Source organism: Capronia epimyces (genome assembly GCF_000585565.1).
Source record: "Capronia epimyces CBS 606.96 chromosome Unknown aczIQ-supercont1.7, whole genome shotgun sequence".
Classification (NCBI taxonomy): domain Eukaryota; kingdom Fungi; phylum Ascomycota; class Eurotiomycetes; order Chaetothyriales; family Herpotrichiellaceae; genus Capronia; species Capronia epimyces.
The window spans coordinates 1,527,207-1,546,357 of record NW_006912910.1 but is presented as its reverse complement, the minus strand read 5'-3'; the positions used below and the strand labels follow the sequence as shown (position 1 = coordinate 1,546,357).

The 19,151-nt window shown below is 52.9% G+C and overlaps 8 protein-coding genes across 8 annotated transcripts; 6 read left to right on the top strand and 2 right to left on the bottom strand.

The window, feature by feature from the left end:
* Positions 1 to 592: 592 nt before the first annotated feature.
* On the top strand, positions 593 to 1,616 carry A1O3_08357 (uncharacterized protein; the record flags this gene model as incomplete). The annotated part of the gene is made up of 3 exons (XM_007738455.1): positions 593 to 958; positions 1,011 to 1,190; positions 1,245 to 1,616. The coding sequence occupies 3 exons, from the start codon at positions 593 to 595 to the stop codon at positions 1,614 to 1,616; spliced, it is 918 nt and encodes a 305-aa protein (XP_007736645.1).
* Positions 1,617 to 2,090: 474 nt separating this feature from the next.
* On the top strand, positions 2,091 to 3,050 carry A1O3_08356 (uncharacterized protein; the record flags this gene model as incomplete). The annotated part of the gene is made up of 1 exon (XM_007738454.1): positions 2,091 to 3,050. The coding sequence occupies one exon, from the start codon at positions 2,091 to 2,093 to the stop codon at positions 3,048 to 3,050; it is 960 nt and encodes a 319-aa protein (XP_007736644.1).
* Positions 3,051 to 4,057: 1,007 nt separating this feature from the next.
* A1O3_08355 (6-phosphofructo-2-kinase) lies at positions 4,058 to 6,182 on the top strand (the record flags this gene model as incomplete). The annotated part of the gene is made up of 3 exons (XM_007738453.1): positions 4,058 to 4,269; positions 4,341 to 6,018; positions 6,072 to 6,182. 3 exons carry the CDS (start codon positions 4,058 to 4,060, stop codon positions 6,180 to 6,182), a joined length of 2,001 nt encoding a protein of 666 aa, XP_007736643.1.
* Positions 6,183 to 7,053: 871 nt separating this feature from the next.
* Positions 7,054 to 7,542, top strand: A1O3_08354 (uncharacterized protein; the record flags this gene model as incomplete). The annotated part of the gene is made up of 2 exons (XM_007738452.1): positions 7,054 to 7,062; positions 7,138 to 7,542. The coding sequence occupies 2 exons, from the start codon at positions 7,054 to 7,056 to the stop codon at positions 7,540 to 7,542; spliced, it is 414 nt and encodes a 137-aa protein (XP_007736642.1).
* A 799-nt stretch (positions 7,543 to 8,341) lies between these two features.
* A1O3_08353 (ribonuclease HI) lies at positions 8,342 to 9,849 on the bottom strand (the record flags this gene model as incomplete). The annotated part of the gene is made up of 3 exons (XM_007738451.1): positions 8,342 to 8,876; positions 8,983 to 9,586; positions 9,645 to 9,849. The coding sequence occupies 3 exons, from the start codon at positions 9,847 to 9,849 to the stop codon at positions 8,342 to 8,344; spliced, it is 1,344 nt and encodes a 447-aa protein (XP_007736641.1).
* A 721-nt stretch (positions 9,850 to 10,570) lies between these two features.
* On the bottom strand, positions 10,571 to 12,368 carry A1O3_08352 (uncharacterized protein; the record flags this gene model as incomplete). The annotated part of the gene is made up of 3 exons (XM_007738450.1): positions 10,571 to 11,372; positions 11,435 to 12,197; positions 12,251 to 12,368. The coding sequence occupies 3 exons, from the start codon at positions 12,366 to 12,368 to the stop codon at positions 10,571 to 10,573; spliced, it is 1,683 nt and encodes a 560-aa protein (XP_007736640.1).
* Positions 12,369 to 14,797: 2,429 nt separating this feature from the next.
* On the top strand, positions 14,798 to 16,816 carry A1O3_08351 (phosphate-repressible phosphate permease; the record flags this gene model as incomplete). The annotated part of the gene is made up of 6 exons (XM_007738449.1): positions 14,798 to 14,973; positions 15,035 to 15,462; positions 15,519 to 16,209; positions 16,265 to 16,348; positions 16,400 to 16,554; positions 16,614 to 16,816. 6 exons carry the CDS (start codon positions 14,798 to 14,800, stop codon positions 16,814 to 16,816), a joined length of 1,737 nt encoding a protein of 578 aa, XP_007736639.1.
* A 628-nt stretch (positions 16,817 to 17,444) lies between these two features.
* Positions 17,445 to 19,032, top strand: A1O3_08350 (L-lactate dehydrogenase (cytochrome); the record flags this gene model as incomplete). The annotated part of the gene is made up of 2 exons (XM_007738448.1): positions 17,445 to 17,472; positions 17,570 to 19,032. 2 exons carry the CDS (start codon positions 17,445 to 17,447, stop codon positions 19,030 to 19,032), a joined length of 1,491 nt encoding a protein of 496 aa, XP_007736638.1.
* Positions 19,033 to 19,151: the final 119 nt, after the last annotated feature.

Sequence of the window (19,151 nt, the reverse complement as noted above, 5' to 3'; positions counted from 1 at the left end):
GACCAAGTCTTTTATGCTCCTAAAGCCCGTCTCTCGGCATGTCCGGAAGGCCTGAGAAGGATTTGATTTGTACCCGCGCAATTGGACCCAGCCGACGCCACCTGCGACATGGGTCTTCTGGACGGATACTTGTGCTGCCCATACAGCACTCGCTCTGGGGAGATGCTGACGATGACCTTTTGACGTGACTGGCTGGAGGCTCGTCTGGACCCTCCGTTTCCCTGCCGTCCTTGAAAGTTGGCACGCGACATCGCTCCCTACTACGAGTACTCCGTACTGCTACTGCGTGCGGCGGACAGTCCTGCCAGTGCATGATTACTACTTACTACTAGGACCCTGTTGTCAGGCAGAAGTTCTGTGCGACAATGATAGCACGGCCTAGATGTCATTGATACCTATGAACAAGGCTGCGTCTTGTCTTCTCTTCCTCTTCTTCCCTGCGGGCGCCTTCTGCCTGCGCACATCGTGCTTTGTTGATTGTCTCCGCCGAGCTGCTACACGCAGGCCATAATACGGCGACTGCAGACCTGCCTTCTTCTCTGACCATGATCTTCGACCACCTGGAAGTTGATCTTCTTAGCCAGCAGCAATCATGTTCCCGAAAAACTGGCTCATCCTCATCCTCGTTACCTTCTTGGTCACTTCGCTGAGTCACTGCCACTCGACCCCCTTATCGTCCTCATCGCTCTCTCCCTCGACCCTGCTAGGCGCAGGTGAGCCCTCCGCTTCTCCGACTCCTCCGCCAGACCCCGACCGAAACAAGTATTTCCACGAGCCGGGCGGCGACGACCTCCTGCACCATTATGACGCTCGCTTCTTCCAGAGAATCGTGACCGACGAGGAAAGAAAGGATACATTGAGACATCTCATTCGCGCGTACTTTCTGACCTTTGAATACCTGGGTCTGGAGACCTGGATCGCACATGGCACCCTCCTGGCCTGGTACTGGAATGGCAAGGTTCGACAGAGGTGAACCCCAATCGGGGACGAGCGCTGGCTGACGCAGACAGATCTTGCCCTGGGATTGGGATTTGGATACGCAAGTCACGGATCAAGGCTTGAGACTTCTCGCCAAACACTACAACCAAACCTACTACGACTATGAAGAAGGCGATGGCCATCCTAAACGACGATACTATCTCGATGTGAATCCCTGGGCATGGCAGCGAGATCGGGGAGATGGTGCCAATGTGTGTATCACGATGGCCAATTGCTCAAGCGAGAACTAACCGCGCACCCTATAGATTATCGATGCTCGGTTCATCAGCGTAGACAATGGACTTTTCGTCGACATCACAGGATTGTCCGAAGTGTACCCTGACACGGACCCCGGAGTCATCATGTGCAAGAACGATCATCGGTATCGACTGAGAGACATCTTTCCGCTGAGACATACCTACTTCGAAGGCGTCAAGGCCAAGGTGCCATATTCCTATGTCCCGATTCTGACAGAAGAATACACGGATTCGGCACTGGTGCGAACGGAGTTTCAGGGCCATCGATGGGATGTACCAAGTCGAGAATGGTTGAAGATCCCAGACGATCAGGAAGTGGTTGAGGAAGAGGGCGCGACCAGACCTGGCGTCTCTGCAAAGAACGATGGAGCATATGCTTGACTTTAACAACAGAATGAGCTCCCATCAGGGCAACCTAAGCTAGACGAGCGGCAGGTTGGCCATAATGGCAGCCTGAACATTTCCGAACCACGTGATGTGCGCGCGGGGACTAGCCACGTACATACTAGCTCAGATCTCATAAATTCGCAGGCCCGTGATGATCAAGATCCCCGGGACCCACGTGCGTCATAAGCTGTTCAGGGTCACGGGTCACGGGTCCCGGGTGTTTGCCTCCAGGCTGTGCCACCTCCTCCACCGGATTAATAATACCAGATACTACTAGTCTAGAGTAGTCAAGTGCTCGAATGCCAAAGAACATGTCAAAGAAACAAGTGTTTAACCGATCGTGAGCAGTGTGTTTCTGTCTCGGTGGCACTCACAAATCCTCCCTTTCCAACATGTATTTCGCAATTTTGGCTTCTCGCGTACCTAACATCTGCACCTAACCTCTCAAGAGTGATAGACCCAGGCTCGATGCGGATCCAATATAGAGACGAGACCCTCGATTTCGAGGACGTCGCCGATGAAACCATCAGCGGCCTTTCTGCACGATGCGCAGAAAGGATTGGCGCCGACGTCGAGCGAATATCTCTCTTCTTCCTGCCAAAACCAGGTGTCGTAAAATATCCTTTTCCCGACCGCAAGCTCGGCGACTTTATTACTCCAACCACGCGTGTCAAACTGGTTGGCGCTCCCAACACCGAGATCAAAAAGATGGACGATATGGTGGCCGCCAGTCGAAGGGCGACGCGGCCCAGCAGTTTCAAACCTGTGCAGGCTAACAAGAGCCGCGATTGGAAGAAGACACAGGAGGAGAGCAGGTACACCTTTCATGCTATAGAACCTCTGCCATACCTCCCGAACCCCGAGAAGAGCCGACGATATCTTGCGCGACTGGCAAACGATCCAGGGATCAAGGCGGCCATGCGACAGAATAAATTCAGCGTCGGGCTGCTCACCGAGATGAACCCAGCGGAGCATACGACGCACGAATCTAAGACACTGGGCCTCAACCGAAACCGCGGCGAAGTGATTGAATTGCGACTAAGAACGGACCGGTATGACGGATATCGAGACTATAAGGTCATCCGCAAAACACTCTGCCACGAGCTCTCCCACAACGTGTGGAGTGAGCATGATCGTAAATTCTGGGATCTAACCAAAGAGATCGAGCAAGAGGTGGAGAGAAACGACACACTTCACGGGGGCCATCGCTTGTCGAGCGAAGAATTTTACAATTCCAACGACTTGTACGATGCAGAGCATACAGATCACGGCGGCTGGACTGGAGGCGATTTTGTGCTGGGCAGATCTGATGATGCACCGAGTGAGGTGGGCTTGAGCCGGCGGGAAATCATTGCCCGGGCAGCTATGAGCAGGCAACAGAAGGAGAGGGAGGCTAGACAACGTCAGGAGCCGTCGTCGTCCTCATGAGCGAGCTTCAGTGGAGAGGCGGATTGATTATTTTTCAGCAAGGAGTTGGTAGAGGACACTGTTAGAAACTAGGTACTGCCCTCCGCGGTTGACCTTTTGGTATTTTTTTATCATGGCTTGAACATACGACGTCTCTGCGGATAGGAAAATGACCGTTACCTACCTTACCTAGGTAGCTAGTGACTGATCGTCCACCCCAGAACCACCGCGTATCAGACCATTGGCACCTTTCTGAAAATACCGGCCAGAGGTCTTGCGGTAAGCAAGGTCGCTAAATTTGACCTGTACCGTGCAGTTGTTCGCATAAGACAGTCTCGGTTCCAGGGGCTGGGACGCCTTGTGCCGCCTGAAAGCCCTGGGAACAAAACGCAAGGGTACCTAGGTCGCAGATCGTCACACTACTGCCGCTTAATGTGTCATCCCCAGATAGCCTTAGATGACTTCTTTCTGTTCGCAATCCCCATCGCTGTACGAGTACACAGACAACAGGTTCCGTCTCTAATCGGTCTGCTGTTAGCCCGACGCTCCTTGACGTGCTGTGGCAAGGTGCGGTCAAGCCTTCGGCTGCAGGGTGTATGAATCTGTTGAATCGGCAGCATCAGCACCGGCTGCAGTGCGGACCAGTGACACAAGGAAGAGGCATCTATCAAGGGTCTCCAGAGATAGCGGTGACAGCACAGACAGCAGGAGAACAGCCGACGTCACCGTCATTCAAGGGGCGGGAACTTGACGCTTCCGCCACGAAAAGTGACTCAGGCTGAGGTATGTACCACTCTGGGCACTGGCACTTCCAAACGCAGTCAGCCTCCACCAATTTCACTCCCCAACCCCAATGATTGTTTTTCCCTTTTTCTCTCTCTGAACTTGTTGTTCTCTACTCGTACTGAATGCCTCAGTTAGGAGGATCTAGGCAGACGTCGTCCTCAGACAGCCCGGGTCCTGCCCTGGGCGCACTATTCAACCGCCGCTTCAGCGAACAGTATTCCGATCTCGCTCGCGCCGCCATAATGACTCATGCCTCTACCTCGCCCAATTCAGAAGTTGAGTCCTCTGCAAGTCATGTCACAAATCACCTCAGTCTTATGCCTCCTCCGAAAACTGCCTTTGGCCGAGCCTCTTCCAGCCTCGCCTCCAACAAACTGCAGCCACATCCTTCAAATGCCTTGGGAAGAGCCCTGACCGATACTCCTGCGCCCAGTGCGCCCACCAGCCCGCAAATGTGAGCAATAAGACGAATCGCTCGAGTGCGAAGCAAGGGGATATATTGACTGACTCTCGTCCTGTCCTCAGACTCGCCCGTGGCAGTGCCAATCTCTCGGGCACCGTAACTCCCAAACTGCGCGCCACCACCCTCGACATCCCGGGTCTGACTCGGTCCAAAGTTTCGCCTGACGGCCGGATATCAGAAAGAGATGTTGGGGCCAAACTGATCATAATCATGGTTGGCTTACCTGCCAGGGGAAAGAGTTATATTACCAAAAAGATCGCCAGATATTTGAATTGGTTACAACATCCCACCAGGATATTCAATGTGGGCGACCGTCGCAGAGTGGCTGCCGGCGTGGGACAACCCATTTCTGACCAGACGGACGCTGCCCTTCGAGAGTCTGTCCGGCGCATGAGCTCGACCACCAGCACGGCTGCAAAGATGGTCGATCATGGGGAATTCTTACCCCCGCCAGCCATCAAGACCGAAATCCGCGTCAACGGGGAAATTGCCTCTCTATCGACCGTGGCCAGTCCGCCGCCGACCGATGAATCCGCCGGCTCTGAAGAGAACCGTGAGCCCGTTACAATGTCTGCTTCTGCACCGATCGACCAGTCCGCTCGTTTTTTCGATCCTCAAAATGTGCGGGCGAAACAGATTCGAGAGCAGGTGGCTCATCAGGCGCTGGATGAACTGTTAAAGTACGTCTTGGAGGAGGGTGGATCGGTCGGAATCTTGGACGCAACGAACCATACGCAAGAACGACGGATGTCGCTGATCCAACATATTCGACAACGGGACGAGAACATCAATGTACTATTCATTGAGTCTCGGTGCCAAGACCAGAATCTGCTTGAGGCAAATATGCGACTCAAACTATCCGGCCCGGACTATCGAGGCAAAGACCCTCTTGCGGCGTTGAAGGATTTTGAGGAACGAGTACGGCAGTATGAAAAGTCATATCAGAAGCTGGACGAATTTGAAGAAGAACACAACATGTCATACTGTTCTATGATCGATGTCGGTCGGAAGATGGTCAGTTTCCAGGTCAAGGGGTTTCTTTCCATTCAGACAGTGACTTACCTGATGAACTTCAACCTGGCCCCGAGACAGATCTGGATCACCCGCCACGGAGAGTCAATGGACAACGTCAACGGCAAGATTGGCGGCGACAGTTCTCTGAGTCCTAACGGAGTAAGATATGCTCGGGACCTCAGCAAGTTCATTGAAGAACAGTGGAAGGCATGGGAGGCAAACCAAGCCGAGAAGATGGCAAATACACATTTTCCCCCTCGACCGGGAGACACGACACCACCAAACCCTGCGTATACGGCTCAAACTCTACAGGGACGAAATTTCTGCGTGTGGACGAGCATGCTGAAAAGAAGTATCGAGACCAGTCAATTCTTCAATGAGGACGAATATGATATTAAACAAATGCGAATGCTTGATGAATTGAATGCCGGGTCGATGGAGGGCATGACCTATATGGAGATCCGGGACAAATTCCATCACGAGTACGAACTTCGGAAACGTAACAAGCTACACTACCGGTACCCTGGCCCGGGCGGTGAAGGATATTTGGATGTTATCAACCGCCTGGGAAAAGTGATTCTAGAGATCGAGAGGATGACGGATCATGTCTTGATCATTGGCCATCGCAGCATTTGTCGTGTCATCCTCGCATACTTCATGGGCCTCGACCAGGAAGACATCAGTGATCTAGAAGTTCCGTTAGGGATGGTGTACTCGCTCGAACTGGTAAGTTGTCACGAGTCTTCTTGAAGAATGCCCATTAACGCGAAGATCTACAGAGACCTTATGGTGTCGACTTCAAGGCGTATCGATGGGACCCTACAACTGACGAGTTTGAACACGAACCGGACTATCGGATGAGGCGAGCCACCGACCCACAAGCAGCCTGATTGGCCTTTTCCCTCTACTTACACATGATACCCCTTTTCTTTGGTTTCATCGTCCATGTGATATGGCATTCTCTTGTATATATTAACTATATGGATGTACGGCTTTTTGTTGGATTGACCTGGCCATCTTATCTTCCCACATTGGCGTTGTTGCGACTGGACTAATGGCTTGGGTCTGGTAGGCAAGATAGTTGTTGGCAACTTCGGGCCGATGGCATACATCGAATCAACTCGTGGGTGGATTGGTGAGGTCGGAACATGGATGATTTTGGACAACGAGCGTTGGTGCTAAGGAGCCACTGCGGCATGTGCATAGACGGCACGAAATTGTTTGCTGGTCGAACAAAAATGAGATCGTTACTACTAGCAGGCCGGGTCGGGATAGAGGCGAACACATGGTTTTCGGTCAAAAAATGGCACCAAGACGCACATGAGGTATGGATAAAGCGAGATTACAAAAGGACTCGTTCTAAGACTCGGCGGGATCCAGTCCGCGGCGAGTAATGATAATGATCAACGAAGGCGTTATTTAGTACGAACACGAGATGGCAGTGCGCAGGAATGATGCTTTCGAGATGCAACATGCGTTTGAAACGTATTGTCTCTCTGGAAACCAGACTAGAAAGGAGAATAGAACTATTATACAGTTCTCTCTCACGTACCTACCCTATGTATGTACGAGGACGTACGCAGTTAGTCGAGCCTCCAACCACGTCAACACGGTAAAGCGGCGAGAAGATGGACTCCCTTCCACTGCCTGTCATCGACATCTCTCAGACGTGCGGCGAGCATTTGTCTTTCGACCATCACCACAAGGACCATGTGAGCGCACCCAAGCCGGCTAGCTGCAGCTCACCAGGCACGGGACAACATGTTCACTGTAAGTTCCTAGGCTCTTGCACCCAACCAGGGGATCTCGTGGCGCGACTGACTCGCTGTCTCTTTGTACCACCAGTCTCGCCATGCCGAAGACCAATTCCGACTGCGCATGCACCGCGCACGCTCCGTAGACCTGACCAACGACGAGTTGGTGGAAGTGCGTGCGGCGCAACGCACATTCGAGGGTGCCTACATCCGCACTTCGCTGTCGCAGTTCTCCTTTGCCCTCATCGTCCTCAAGATCTTCACCTCCGAGTTCTACTCCATCGGCGCCCTCTTCGCCGTGTACGGCGCGGGTGTACTGGCCGTCAGTGCGTACCGTCGCCAGCAAGGCAATCGGCAATTCTTTAGTGAAGTGGGTGACGACGGTCTGGGCAGAAAGCGATTCAGAACCAGTGGTAACGTGGTTGTCGCGCTCACGGCATTGAGTATCGCTGCGTATATCACCCTACTGGTGTTGACGCTGAGGCTGGAGACTTGAAACTACATTCGACCATGTCACAACTTTATCTCTTGGGCAAAACATCTGTATGATGTTATGGTGGTCTGGCATTTTGGGGAAAGTCTGGTCAGGAATCCAGCACCATGACAATTTCCACCAATTTGGATCAGGATGGGCGACCACACATTCCCTCTACCACGATGCCAGTAATGAAACAAGATGCCGTGTGGGCTCTTCATATCCAAAGACAGTGTGAGAGATACATCACCCAACACATGGCCAGTATGGTGTCAACGACAGACGACGTGTGTCGGAGGAAAGCCGGTAGACAGTCTGGCTGCGCAATTCTAAGCTTGGTTCAAAGCCTTTGACGGATCAGACCAGTCGCTTGGTGCTACCATCGAATTTCTTCGCGAGAACACCTGGCGATGCAGCATTTCTGTCACGGTGGCGTTCTGGGCGAATACAGAACTGGAAGCCCGATGCCCAAGGAGTCAAGTCGCCAAATGACAGACTACAGAGCGTACGCAACACAGCGGTATGCTTCAATGTTGTTTTGCCTCCCACGAGGCGGCTTTGCTCTGTGGCAGACGACATAACGAGTATCACAAAATAGTATGTGGATGAGCAAGCCTCGAGACTATGCCACGGGACATTATATGAGGGAATCCTGCACGAAAGCAGTAAGTTTGGGGCCAGGTCAGCACATCGCAACCTTAACCTAGACATGATATGCATGTGGACAAGCGATCGCCCAACTGGGGCTGTTCGTACAAAATACGTAGCATCCTTGCGAGAACACTACGCTGCCTTGACCGGCCGACTGTTAGTATCTACCTCACTTGAACCCATCATAATCATCACCATCCTCCAGAGCACGATCCATGGCGTCAAATGCAGCTTTGGCTTCATCGTCTTCGTCGTCGTCCCCACCAGTCCGGCGGCCAGCTCGGTCAGCTCCACCACTTTTTCTAACTGTGGGCTGACCATCTTTTTCTCCTTCCTCACTGAACCCCCTACCCATGACCGCTCCCGCCACGGCCAACTTGTCCGCCGCAATGTTGCCCGCATTGTCTTGATGGCCCTTGACCCAGACAAAAAGGGTGCGTCTGCTAAGCTGGTCCCTCTCCTCGATTCTGTCGCGAATGTCCACCACGAGATCTTTGTTCTCGACGGCTTTCCCTTTGGCGTTCATCCAGTCGTTCTTCTGCCAATTTCGGTACCAGTTAGTCACGCATTCTATTGAATACTTGCTGTCCGTGTAAATGGTGACATCGCGGTGTCGAGGTGCTATATCAAGCGCTCGTAGTATCGCTGTCAATTCGGCGCGTTGGTTGGTTTGCTTGCTACCCTTGAGCGCCTCGGAGACATTTCTGTAACGCCAATTCATTAGCCTCTCTCTTTTTCCAATTGGGCGCCAGCTCGGCGTTTCTTGTTCTGGGGGAGCGCCTGGATATAGATAGCGAAAAGTCATCATACTTTGGGTCTTGTGGCCCGAAATACACTCCGACACCTGCTCTTGCCCCAGCTTGGCCATTCCTGAGACTTGACCCATCGGTGTATATCCGCAGCATGCCTGGAGGATCTTTTTCCCTGGCTACCTTCTTGGTTCTGTTCCTCTCCTCGTCCGTGCGATCAACAATGGTGCCGTCCGGGGCCAGCTTCACATTCGGGTCATATCCATCCTCCGCACCAGGAGGGAGAGGCCTCCGAGCGATGTCGTAGGGATTGCCGTCTTTGTCTGTTGGGGCATACGTGCCTCTAAGCTGTAACCCAGGAGCTGAATTGCGAACAATCAGCTGGCGAATTTCCTCCTCGGGACTGAGGTTCTGAGGGGATTCTACACTGTTGGCTTTCTTTCCCGCGGCAACAAAGGCTTCCGCCTCTGCTCTGGTGTCAAACTTCTTGTATTTGGGTTTGGATACACCTCGAATCTGAGCTTGGGCTTGTGGCCAGTCCGTGTAGACACCCGGGACTCTTCCGTTTTGGACGGCGTAGTATCTCTGAAGTTTAGAGGTCGTGTTCATCGGGAGTCTCCCCTCAACAAAGGCCTGGGCATCCTGAAGAGACTGGAAGGCTTTGTCTAACCGGATCGTTAGCACTGCTTCGATCTTAATAGTCGGCATAGAATTGAGTCATACACTGCGCACCCTTGTGTCCCTTGACCTGGCTGAGGCATTCCGGCCAGGTGGCATAAATACCTGGAGCCTTCCCCTCTTTGACAGCGTAGAATTTCTGTTCTGGTGTCCTCTTCCTCTTCAGCCCTACTATACCACTTGTGTTGCTGGGCGCGGGACTGGTGTGTGAGACATCGTTGGTTCGAACTGGGAGCGACGGTTGAGCCATATGTGCCCGGAGTCCGAATGGAAGTGGGGCAAGACCCAGTCGTCTAAGACGAGGCAGATTGACCTGACGGGGAGAAGGACGTGGGAAGGTTGCGAGAGTTGATATGGCAGGTGTTGGAGGGTCCAGAGGTGCCTCTGGACTGAACGAGGGCCGCGGGGCCGGGCGAGTCCACACAACTCAGCACTAAACTTGCGGTCAAGACATTTGCCGGAGGGAAAAGTCCACTGACCAGGATGGCGGTGAAGAAGGTGAGTCGAGGAGGGAAACGAGGTGTCTTAAGATTGTGGCAGAACGATCGGGGAACCGTTTGTTGACTTTGTGGTGAATACGGTCAAGTAACTAGCGCACTCTCAATCCATACACTTGATGCGCGGGGTGGGAAGCAGCTGACTATGAGCACATATTGTACATTGAGCTGCTAGTGGTCTTAAGTGTCAAGATAGCCCATCAGCTACCTAGGTAGTATCTGGGTGGTATTACAGCTGCAAAGCCCAGGTGTAGTGAGTCGGGGAGACTTCTTTAGCTGTGGGAGATGAGGGACCGGTCAAGGACACATTCCACCGCCACCCGCTACGGCTACACTACATGTTAAGCAAACTACCTAAATAATACACAGCCGGCTGTCCCTCTGATTCTCTGAAGTAAATGGGGTTTGGGGGGCCCAGGTCGCAAGGACGTAAATATACATCAAGCACCACTGACCCGCCGGCCTACCAGGCTTTCATTGGCCTGACATCGTTGCACTGGCCGCAGCATCCTTTTTGACTTGTCTGTCTGCGGATCCTTCTACTTCCACCTCTTCCTTGACTGGTGTTTGGGCACCGGCTGGGGGAGTGTCAATGATCTGAACGGGCCGGTGAGGTTCGGCCGGACTGTCCAGTCCGCCATCATGTTGTGGGTGTGGTCGGCCGATCATGAAAGCCCCCGGGCCTGGCGGACGGGCGCCCTGGCCTGGATTCTTTCTCCGACGCAGTTGTATCCCTGCTTGATGATGATCATGATGATGATGGAGAGACAAGTCTGGCTCATCCTCCTCTCTCTCGCTACTGAGAGCTTGAGACATGGTTCTTGGAAGGTGATAGCCAAGTTTACCCAGTGGGACCGAGAGCCCATGGACGACGATGCTGCATATTGCCAAGAACCAGACTACCACTCGCATGACTTCTCCGAGATGCTGAGCGTCTTCTCGGACCTCTCCATCGACCTTGATCTGGCCAAGGAAGTCCAGGCTGACATAGAGATAGAAGATGGCCGATACCCCAATGGGGCCGAAGAATCCCACAAATGCAGCCTGGTGGACATCGTCAATTTGCCGGATATTTCGATGCAGAGCGTAGATGATGGGCAGCCGGCGGAGAAGGAGAATCAAGACACCAAGGAAGATCAAGCGATAGATGGGAACGATGTCGTTAGTTCGGAAACTGGCCCACGGGCAGACGGCACCAAACCAAAGGAAGACTGAAATATTAAGCAGCATGTCGATTGTAGGTTGCAGAGAGTCGTCGGCTGTTTCGATGCGGAACCTAATGGCAACAAATTAGGGAGACCGGCTGGAGCGATGAAGCAGACAAGTCAAGCAACTCACCAATCATCCCAGGTGAAGGCATTTCCGGCCACAAAGCAAGCGAGGACGTCATCTGAGCCTATCATTCCACACGTCCCGGTGATGAAGAGGGCCAAAGTGATGGCAAACACCAAGAAGCTCTCTCTGTCGACGAACTTCCTCTCCTCGGCCCTGTGCAAGAGCTCCTTTGCGATCCAACCCACAACAACGCCGTAGGCGACACTGAGTAAGATCGTGTAGCCCCATGTCTCTCCGAACCAGTAGCCCATAGCTTTGGCCGCCCCGCCCGGCTGCCCGGCGCCGCCCATCTGTGTATACTTGATCAGATACAAGGCCAAGAACAGAAAGGGATAGCCGAGGCCGTCATTGGCGCCTGATTCGGCAATGATGATCTTTTGCAAGGGCTTGGGGATGTTTTTATCGGCGAATTTGCCCTTGACGATGGAATTGGAAAGGACGGGATCGGTGGGAGTGACGCAAGCACCACACGCCAGGGCGTGGAGGATGCTTAAGTGAGGGACCATGGCCCAGATCAACAGACTGGCACACAACCACATAACCGTCATGCCCGGTCCGAGCAGGAGGGCTAGAGGCTTCCATTCGGTGTACAGGTAGCGACTCGGGAGCTGGACACCGGCAAGGACGAGCTGCACGCCCAGGACAAGCCGAGAGAAGTAGAATGTGATGTATTCGAGATTCTCCACCGAGCCACCCGCGAACTCCAGCGGCTTGATGAAATTGGTGGCATGCGGAGAGAAAATGATGCCGGCGACCAGTGATATCACTACATGGCTTATGTTAGTGTCTGGTAGGGGAAAGAATGGCTGGCCAACATACATGCTTCGGAAAGATAGAAACGCTCCTTAAACAGATAACTGACAAGGCCAAAGAGAGTGATGAATCCACCCAGAACGGCACAGGCAATGTTGAAGTTGGAGACGATGAGGGTGGGCATCTTTCAACCGAGCTCAACTGGAGTCCTCGTATCAAATGCTTTGAATGTGCCTCACACACTCCAGCCAAGGTCAGGCACTCCTCGTGTCACCCGTGCTATTATGCGATCTGGGCCGTTGAAAGAAAGGCTCGGTCAAGCTTGGCCAGGAGCAGACTTTTCAGCACCACTTGGTGGATGAAACTTAAAATACTCACCCCTATAGAACTGCGATCTCAACCTGTCTAGCAGAAATACACGCCTGCTTTTAGATCTTCCACTCGTGGTAGGCGAACGGAAAGTAACCTCACTAAATGTTATTGGCACATCGGGCTGATGAATTTATGGGCGGATCGGAGGCTAAGGCTTCTCATGGAACTGATAAGACTGATTGCGCAAGTCAGCATTGGTGAGGGACAAAGGATTCTTCTTAAACAGGTTGTATGTTTTATGGTGATCGACTGCGCAACGATCCGGCGTGGGATGGACAAATACGAGATACTTGGTAGGCACTTGGCACTATAGATATCCGTACTCCCACCACTCCGTACTCTGTATCTTACCTAACAAATCGACCCATATTGGTTATATGAGATAAGATAAGATGGTGATAATATTGCGTGTGGATCCATACACCGACCACTGTGTCTCGGTTCTAAGCTTCCCTCCCTTACGCCCTGGTCCTCTGTTCTCTACGTTGCTCCAGGATGCGCTGCGTCTTATTTGAACAATAGTTCTAGGGCTATGCTTAGGACGAGGCAATAAAGCGAACACTAAATCATCTTGAGAGACGACTTCTTTCACGTGGAGACTTTTCTAACGCTGAATATTGTACATATTGCTAACAACGAACGCCGGGGCCAGCAGCCTCCCCATCACAACTTTGAAGAGATGACATAGGGCCTAGCGGGCTTCCTCCAGGAGCTGTGCGAAATCCTTCTTGAAATGAGAGCTTTGGTTTGGATTCCGGCTGGCTGATCATGGTGCCCAGGTTCTTGTTATTTCCAACCACTTCACGGTATCTCTGCCATCTTGGTATCCCCAGTTGCCGGAGATGGAGAAGTTCCAGAGCTTCAAGAGACTGCTTCAGACGGGTTGAACCATCACCGTTGGCCAATTGTTCAGGCCACGCGCCTTTCGGGTGAAAACTTTCCAAGTTCACCGGTGTCTTCTTTCAGTGACTTCAAGGCTAGCCAAGTGTGGCGTGACGATGGCCTGGTCTTGGAAACGGTGAGCCCGTGGCTGATCTGCCTCCCTGCCAAGGATCCCGTCTCCGATATTTAGTCGACATCCAAGTAGGCTTCTCAGAGCCCTAGCCACTTTCGAGGCGCGATGACTGCCGAGGAGTGCCTCCAGAACCTCAGGGAACTTTGATTGTTGCGTCCTTCTGGCAATCCTTGTCGCGTTTATCAGGCCCTGGAGAAAGAACAAAACTCGGTTGACTCTGTCTCGAGCAGTTCAACTTGATACACCTGTCGAATATCCGGTATAACTGGCTGGAGGAGGGAGGCTTCTACCCCGGGGTTGATGAGTACCACAGGGCCCAGTCCCGGAAAGTGGAAGCAGACGCGGGCTGGGTTGTGATGCCTTCTATGGTTCTGTTCGGTCCACGTGCACAACAAATACTGCCTCGTTGGCTGCGTAAAGCCCAAGCCATTGTTTTAAAACCTACCAACAGACAATGCTACCTTCATGGAGCCACACGAGCCCTCAGTAGGGGGAACCCAGCGCAGGGCATATGTGGGCACAAGACGCACAGTGTATCCCCCTGGGATGCAAACTGGTCGCGCCTCGCACCTCAATTGAGAGAGCAATTGGGGCCTTCATCCCACACGTGGGCAAAAGAGCGGTCTTGATTAGTTGAAAGAAACTCATGTAAGCTCTCCGGCTTGGCACTCTTGCCGGCGCGGCGGAATTCCACCCATTGGCAGTCAGCTTGAACCGGCTTGGCAGTCCGACGGGCTGGGCGCCGAGACAGGATCGGTAGGTCCTAGTGGTACTAGGTAGTATACATGTATGTACGCCCTCACGCCCGTGTCGGTGCTCCTCAAATCATATGAGGTTTTCTGCCCTTGCCAAGAGTGTCTAGATACCTTAGGTATTGTACTGGTCACAAAGCTTGCTGTACTTTGTACTTGGCAATTTGCGCTCTGATCGGTATGGCGAGCCTGGCTCGACGTTACGTGTGTGCATGTGCTGCATCGCAAGAGTCTTCATTCCTTGACGAGCATCCACTGCCTCCAGTTTTGAAAGCCGATTAGCTTGATCTAGCTCGACGAGCATGGGACACGCCACTCTTCGGTTATGACCCTCGCGAAGAACATGAGTGTGCCGCGGCCGGATCCCAGCAATAAAAAGCCCAGATATGCCTCGTCAACTTTTTCACTCTCACAGTTCCATCCGCAGGACTTCAATCTGTTCAATCTGAGAGCCGGACAGACTTGAACAACAGGATGTATCTTCATCAATTCGACTATCTGTTTGCCATTGGCACCATCTTCGCCTTCCTCGATGCATGGAACATTGGTGCCAATGATGTTGCCAACTCCTTTGCTACCTCAGTATCGTCCCGTTCTTTGACCTATATTCAGGCCATGTGCATTGGCTCAGTGATGGAATTTACTGGAAGGTATGAAACCACCGGAGAATGGCCAATGATGAAGGGATATACAGAACTGATATTCCGGCAGTATCGCTGTGGGTGCTCGTGTATCTGATACAATCCGCACCAAAATCGTCGACGTGACCTTGTTCGAAGACAATCCGGCGCTGTTGATGCTCGGTATGGTGTGTGCCGTGTGTGCATCTTCCCTCTACTTGACGTTTGCAACGAGATTTGGCATGCCCGTCTCGACCACCCATTCCATCATGGGTGGTATTCTGGGAATGGGTATTGCAGCAGTGGGCACGGATGGTATCCAATGGTGGGGTGGCAATATCAATTCCGGCGTCACCCAGGTCTTTCTTGGTTGGGTCATTGCTCCGGTCCTTGCTGGTGCCTTTGGGGCTGTAATATTTCTCATCACCAAGTACGGCGTTATGCTTCGCAAGAACCCTGTCATGAAGGCTTTTGTGACCGTCCCGATCTACTTCGGCGTCACATCTGCACTCCTCACCAGTAAGTGTGGCTGACACCGGCGGCATGTGAAGCAATCCCTCTAATCTGTGCGATAGTGCTCATCGTCTGGAAGGGTGGCTCTGCTAAGATCAAAATCAGCGACGCCGAGACCGTCGGGGTCATTATCGGGGTGGGAGCTGGCGTCGCCCTCCTGGTGACAATCTTTTTCCTTCCATGGTTGTACTGTGTGTTGATCAGAAATGACTGGCAACTAAGGTGGTGGCACATCCCCCTGGGTCCTCTCCTCCTTCGTCGTGGCGAAGTCCTGCCTCCCCCCGCCGGCCATAACGCTGTACGAGACTATTACCGCGGCCACCTGACCATGGAACAACTTCAAGCTAAACGCGCCGCCCAGAAGACGAAATCTGAGAACAATGAGCACAACGGAGCGGCCTCGCACGAGAAAGGTTTCAATACACCGGATGACATGATTCACTCGGATAGCGAAGGTGCAGCAACTCCTGTCATGGCAGAGGCTCAAACATACTCCATAATCGGCCCTCGCCCAGAGGGAGGCAAGTTTCACCCGGCCGTTCTGTTTTGGCATTTCAAGCGTGTCTTCTTTCATGGGGTTGAGCAGGACGTGATCAGCATGCAGAAGAAGAACGGCATCCTGACTGGCGACATTGAGGCCATCCACGCCCGTGCAACTCACTACGACAACAGAGCCGAGTATATGTACTCGTTCCTCCAGGCTATGACCGCTGCGACGGCCTCATTTACCCATGGCGCCAATGACGTGTCAAAGTAAGCATGAATTCCCCATGCGCCATGTCCACGCTCGACTGACTGAGTGCACCAGTGCTATTGGGCCCTATACAACCATCTACTATATCTGGTCGACCAATCAACTTAAATCCAAGACACCTGTGCCTTACTGGATCTTGTCAGTATCAAAATATTGTGGACGTTCTAAAGTTTCTGACCATCTTTTTAGGGCTTTTGGAGGCGCTGCTATCGTGATTGGCCTCTGGACCTACGGCTACAACATTATGCGTAACCTTGGTAACCGAATAACACTTCATTCGCCTTCGCGAGGCTTCTCCATGGAGCTGGGCTCTGCAATCACCGTCATCGTGGCCACTAGGCTCAGTAAGTTATATCCGTGTCGAAGGACTTCCCCTCGCAACAAGTACTAACCCTCTTCTTAGAGCTCCCGGTGTCGACCACCCAGTGTATCTCCGGTGCGACGGTGGGAGTGGGTCTCTGCGCGGGAACTTGGAGGACCATCAACTGGAGGATGGTGGCCTGGATTTACATGGGATGGATCATAACTCTTCCTGTGACCGGTATCATCTCTGGGTGCATCATGGGCATCATCATCAACGCCCCCCGCTGGGGGATTGCCCTGTGAGGTGCGAAGCAGAGACGCGGGTTTTGGCGTCAACCGGGTGAGACGAAGGGAGGGCTTCGTGGTGTGCTACTGTCCTTACCTGTTGGACAAAGGGAGATGCAGTGGAATGGTTTAGGAAAAGATTCACATGTTTTTAGCATCGCACTCGTCTTCAATGAGGAATGCTCGACGAGTGCCATCATATCACCTCTATAGATGATCGTGTGCCTGCGAGAGTCGTGTCACCTCCAATATTTTTGAACCCCTGGGCCGCCCGCATTTCTATCCGAGTGGAGTGGCCGAGCTTGTCTACTACTGAGTAATCGCATGCTTGGCGACTCGTTCGGGCCATCAAGCGCCGAATATTGCCTTGACCGGCACCACGGCTATCGACAAGAATGCCGACAAAATTGGAGTTGTCGGCGATTCGGTCTTTTTGTTTAACTACTCCGCAGGTGCTCCGTACACCTAAAATAATTCCTGGTACCATGGGTTCCGCCTGCGACGACCCAATCGTGGCAATTGTATTTAGTGCCTTGATCGTCCCCGGAAACCGTTGAATGCTGCTCCTCGATCTTCCGTTCTCTCTATCTTTAGGACGCGTTGGCGAGAGGAGATCTGTTGGCTGCGACTTTGGGTGTAGAGCAAGATGTCGAAACTCATAGACTATGCCGAAGGTGAGTCCTTCGACGCTCTTGATCCTTCCGCGGGACTCGCTCCACATGTGTGCCAGGAATGAGCTGATCCCTGATTGATGATTGTGTATCCGTACAGTGCAGAGACACACCTCCAGAGAGTCATGCTGGGTCATCCTCTATGGCTATGTGTGGGACGTGACGGACTTCCTTCCCAACCACCCCGGCGGTACCAACATCATCCTCAAGCTCGCCGGCAAAGATGCCACTGAAGAGTACGATCCTATCCATCCTCCGGGCACTCTCGAAGACAACCTGCCCGAATCCGCGCGCATTGGACCCATCGATACCAACACTCTCCCACAACCGGTAAAGGCGGCGACGGACGTTGGGCCGGAACCAAACACCGAGGTGGAAGTGCCACTGGCCGCCCTCCTGAATCTGGACGAGGTCGAGGCCGCGGCCACGAAAAAAATGTCACAGAAGGGTTGGGCATACTATTACTCTGCGGCCGACGACCTGGTAAGCAAAGGTTTCAACAACACTGTGTACAGACAGATTCTCCTGCGGCCGCGGGTGTTTGTCAACTGCAAAGACTGCGACCTTAGCACAAGTTTTCTAGGCCACAAGCTAGATATCCCGATCTTTGTGTCTCCGGCTGCCATGGCGAGACTGGCACATCCCGATGGCGAATGGGGTATCGCGCAGGCATGCAAGAAATTCGGCACCATACAGATGATTTCCAACAACGCCAGTATGACACCCGAGCAGATCGTAAAGGATGCGGCGTCAGATCAAGTATTCGGCTGGCAGCTTTATGTCCAGACCGAGCGCAAGAAGTCGGAGGATATGTTGGCTCGGATCAACAAGCTGGATGCGATCAAGTTTATCTGTCTCACACTTGACGCACCGGTCCCAGGCAAGAGAGAGCATGATGAGCGAGGAAAGTTCATCGCAGAAGACACAAGTCAGGCCGTCAAAGATGCCGGCGGCCAAGAGCTGAAAGGGGGTGGCGGTATTGGACAGTCCTTGTTCTTCGGCACAGATCCTACATTGACGTGGACCGAAACATTGCCCTGGCTGAAGAAGCACACCAACAAACCCATCATCCTCAAGGGGTTGCAATGTCACGAAGATGCATATATTGCCGCCCAGCATACGCCTCAAGTCAAGGGCATCATATTATCGAACCATGGTGGGAGAGCAGCTGACACGGCGCCCCCGGCCATCCACACACTGCTGGAAATAAGGAAATACTGCCCCGAGGTGCTCAGCAAGCTGGACATTGTCGTTGATGGTGGTATCAAGAGGGGCACCGACGTGGTCAAGGCTTTGGCTCTAGGGGCAAAGGCCGTCGGAATCGGGCGCGCTGCCCTTTTCGGTCTCGGAGCTGGTGGTGTGGAAGGAGTGGAAAGAGTGCTTGAGATCTTGCGGGATGAAACCGCTACAGCAACCAGATTACTAGGTGCGGCAAAGGTGACCGACCTTGGTCCTTTGCACATTAACACCAGAGCTGTAGAAAGGGATATTTATGACGGGCCTGCAAATTTGCCTGGAATCGAGGGAGCCGTAAAAGGTCTGTGGGCGAAAGCGAAGTTGTAAGGCGTGGTTCAAGCCTTCTGAGCGAATCGGATCTGCTTTCCGGACGTTTGCATGGTGGTGGTCACTGGTACGGCGCAATTGGGTTGGATCCAACAATGGCGTAGACGACCGTATATAGG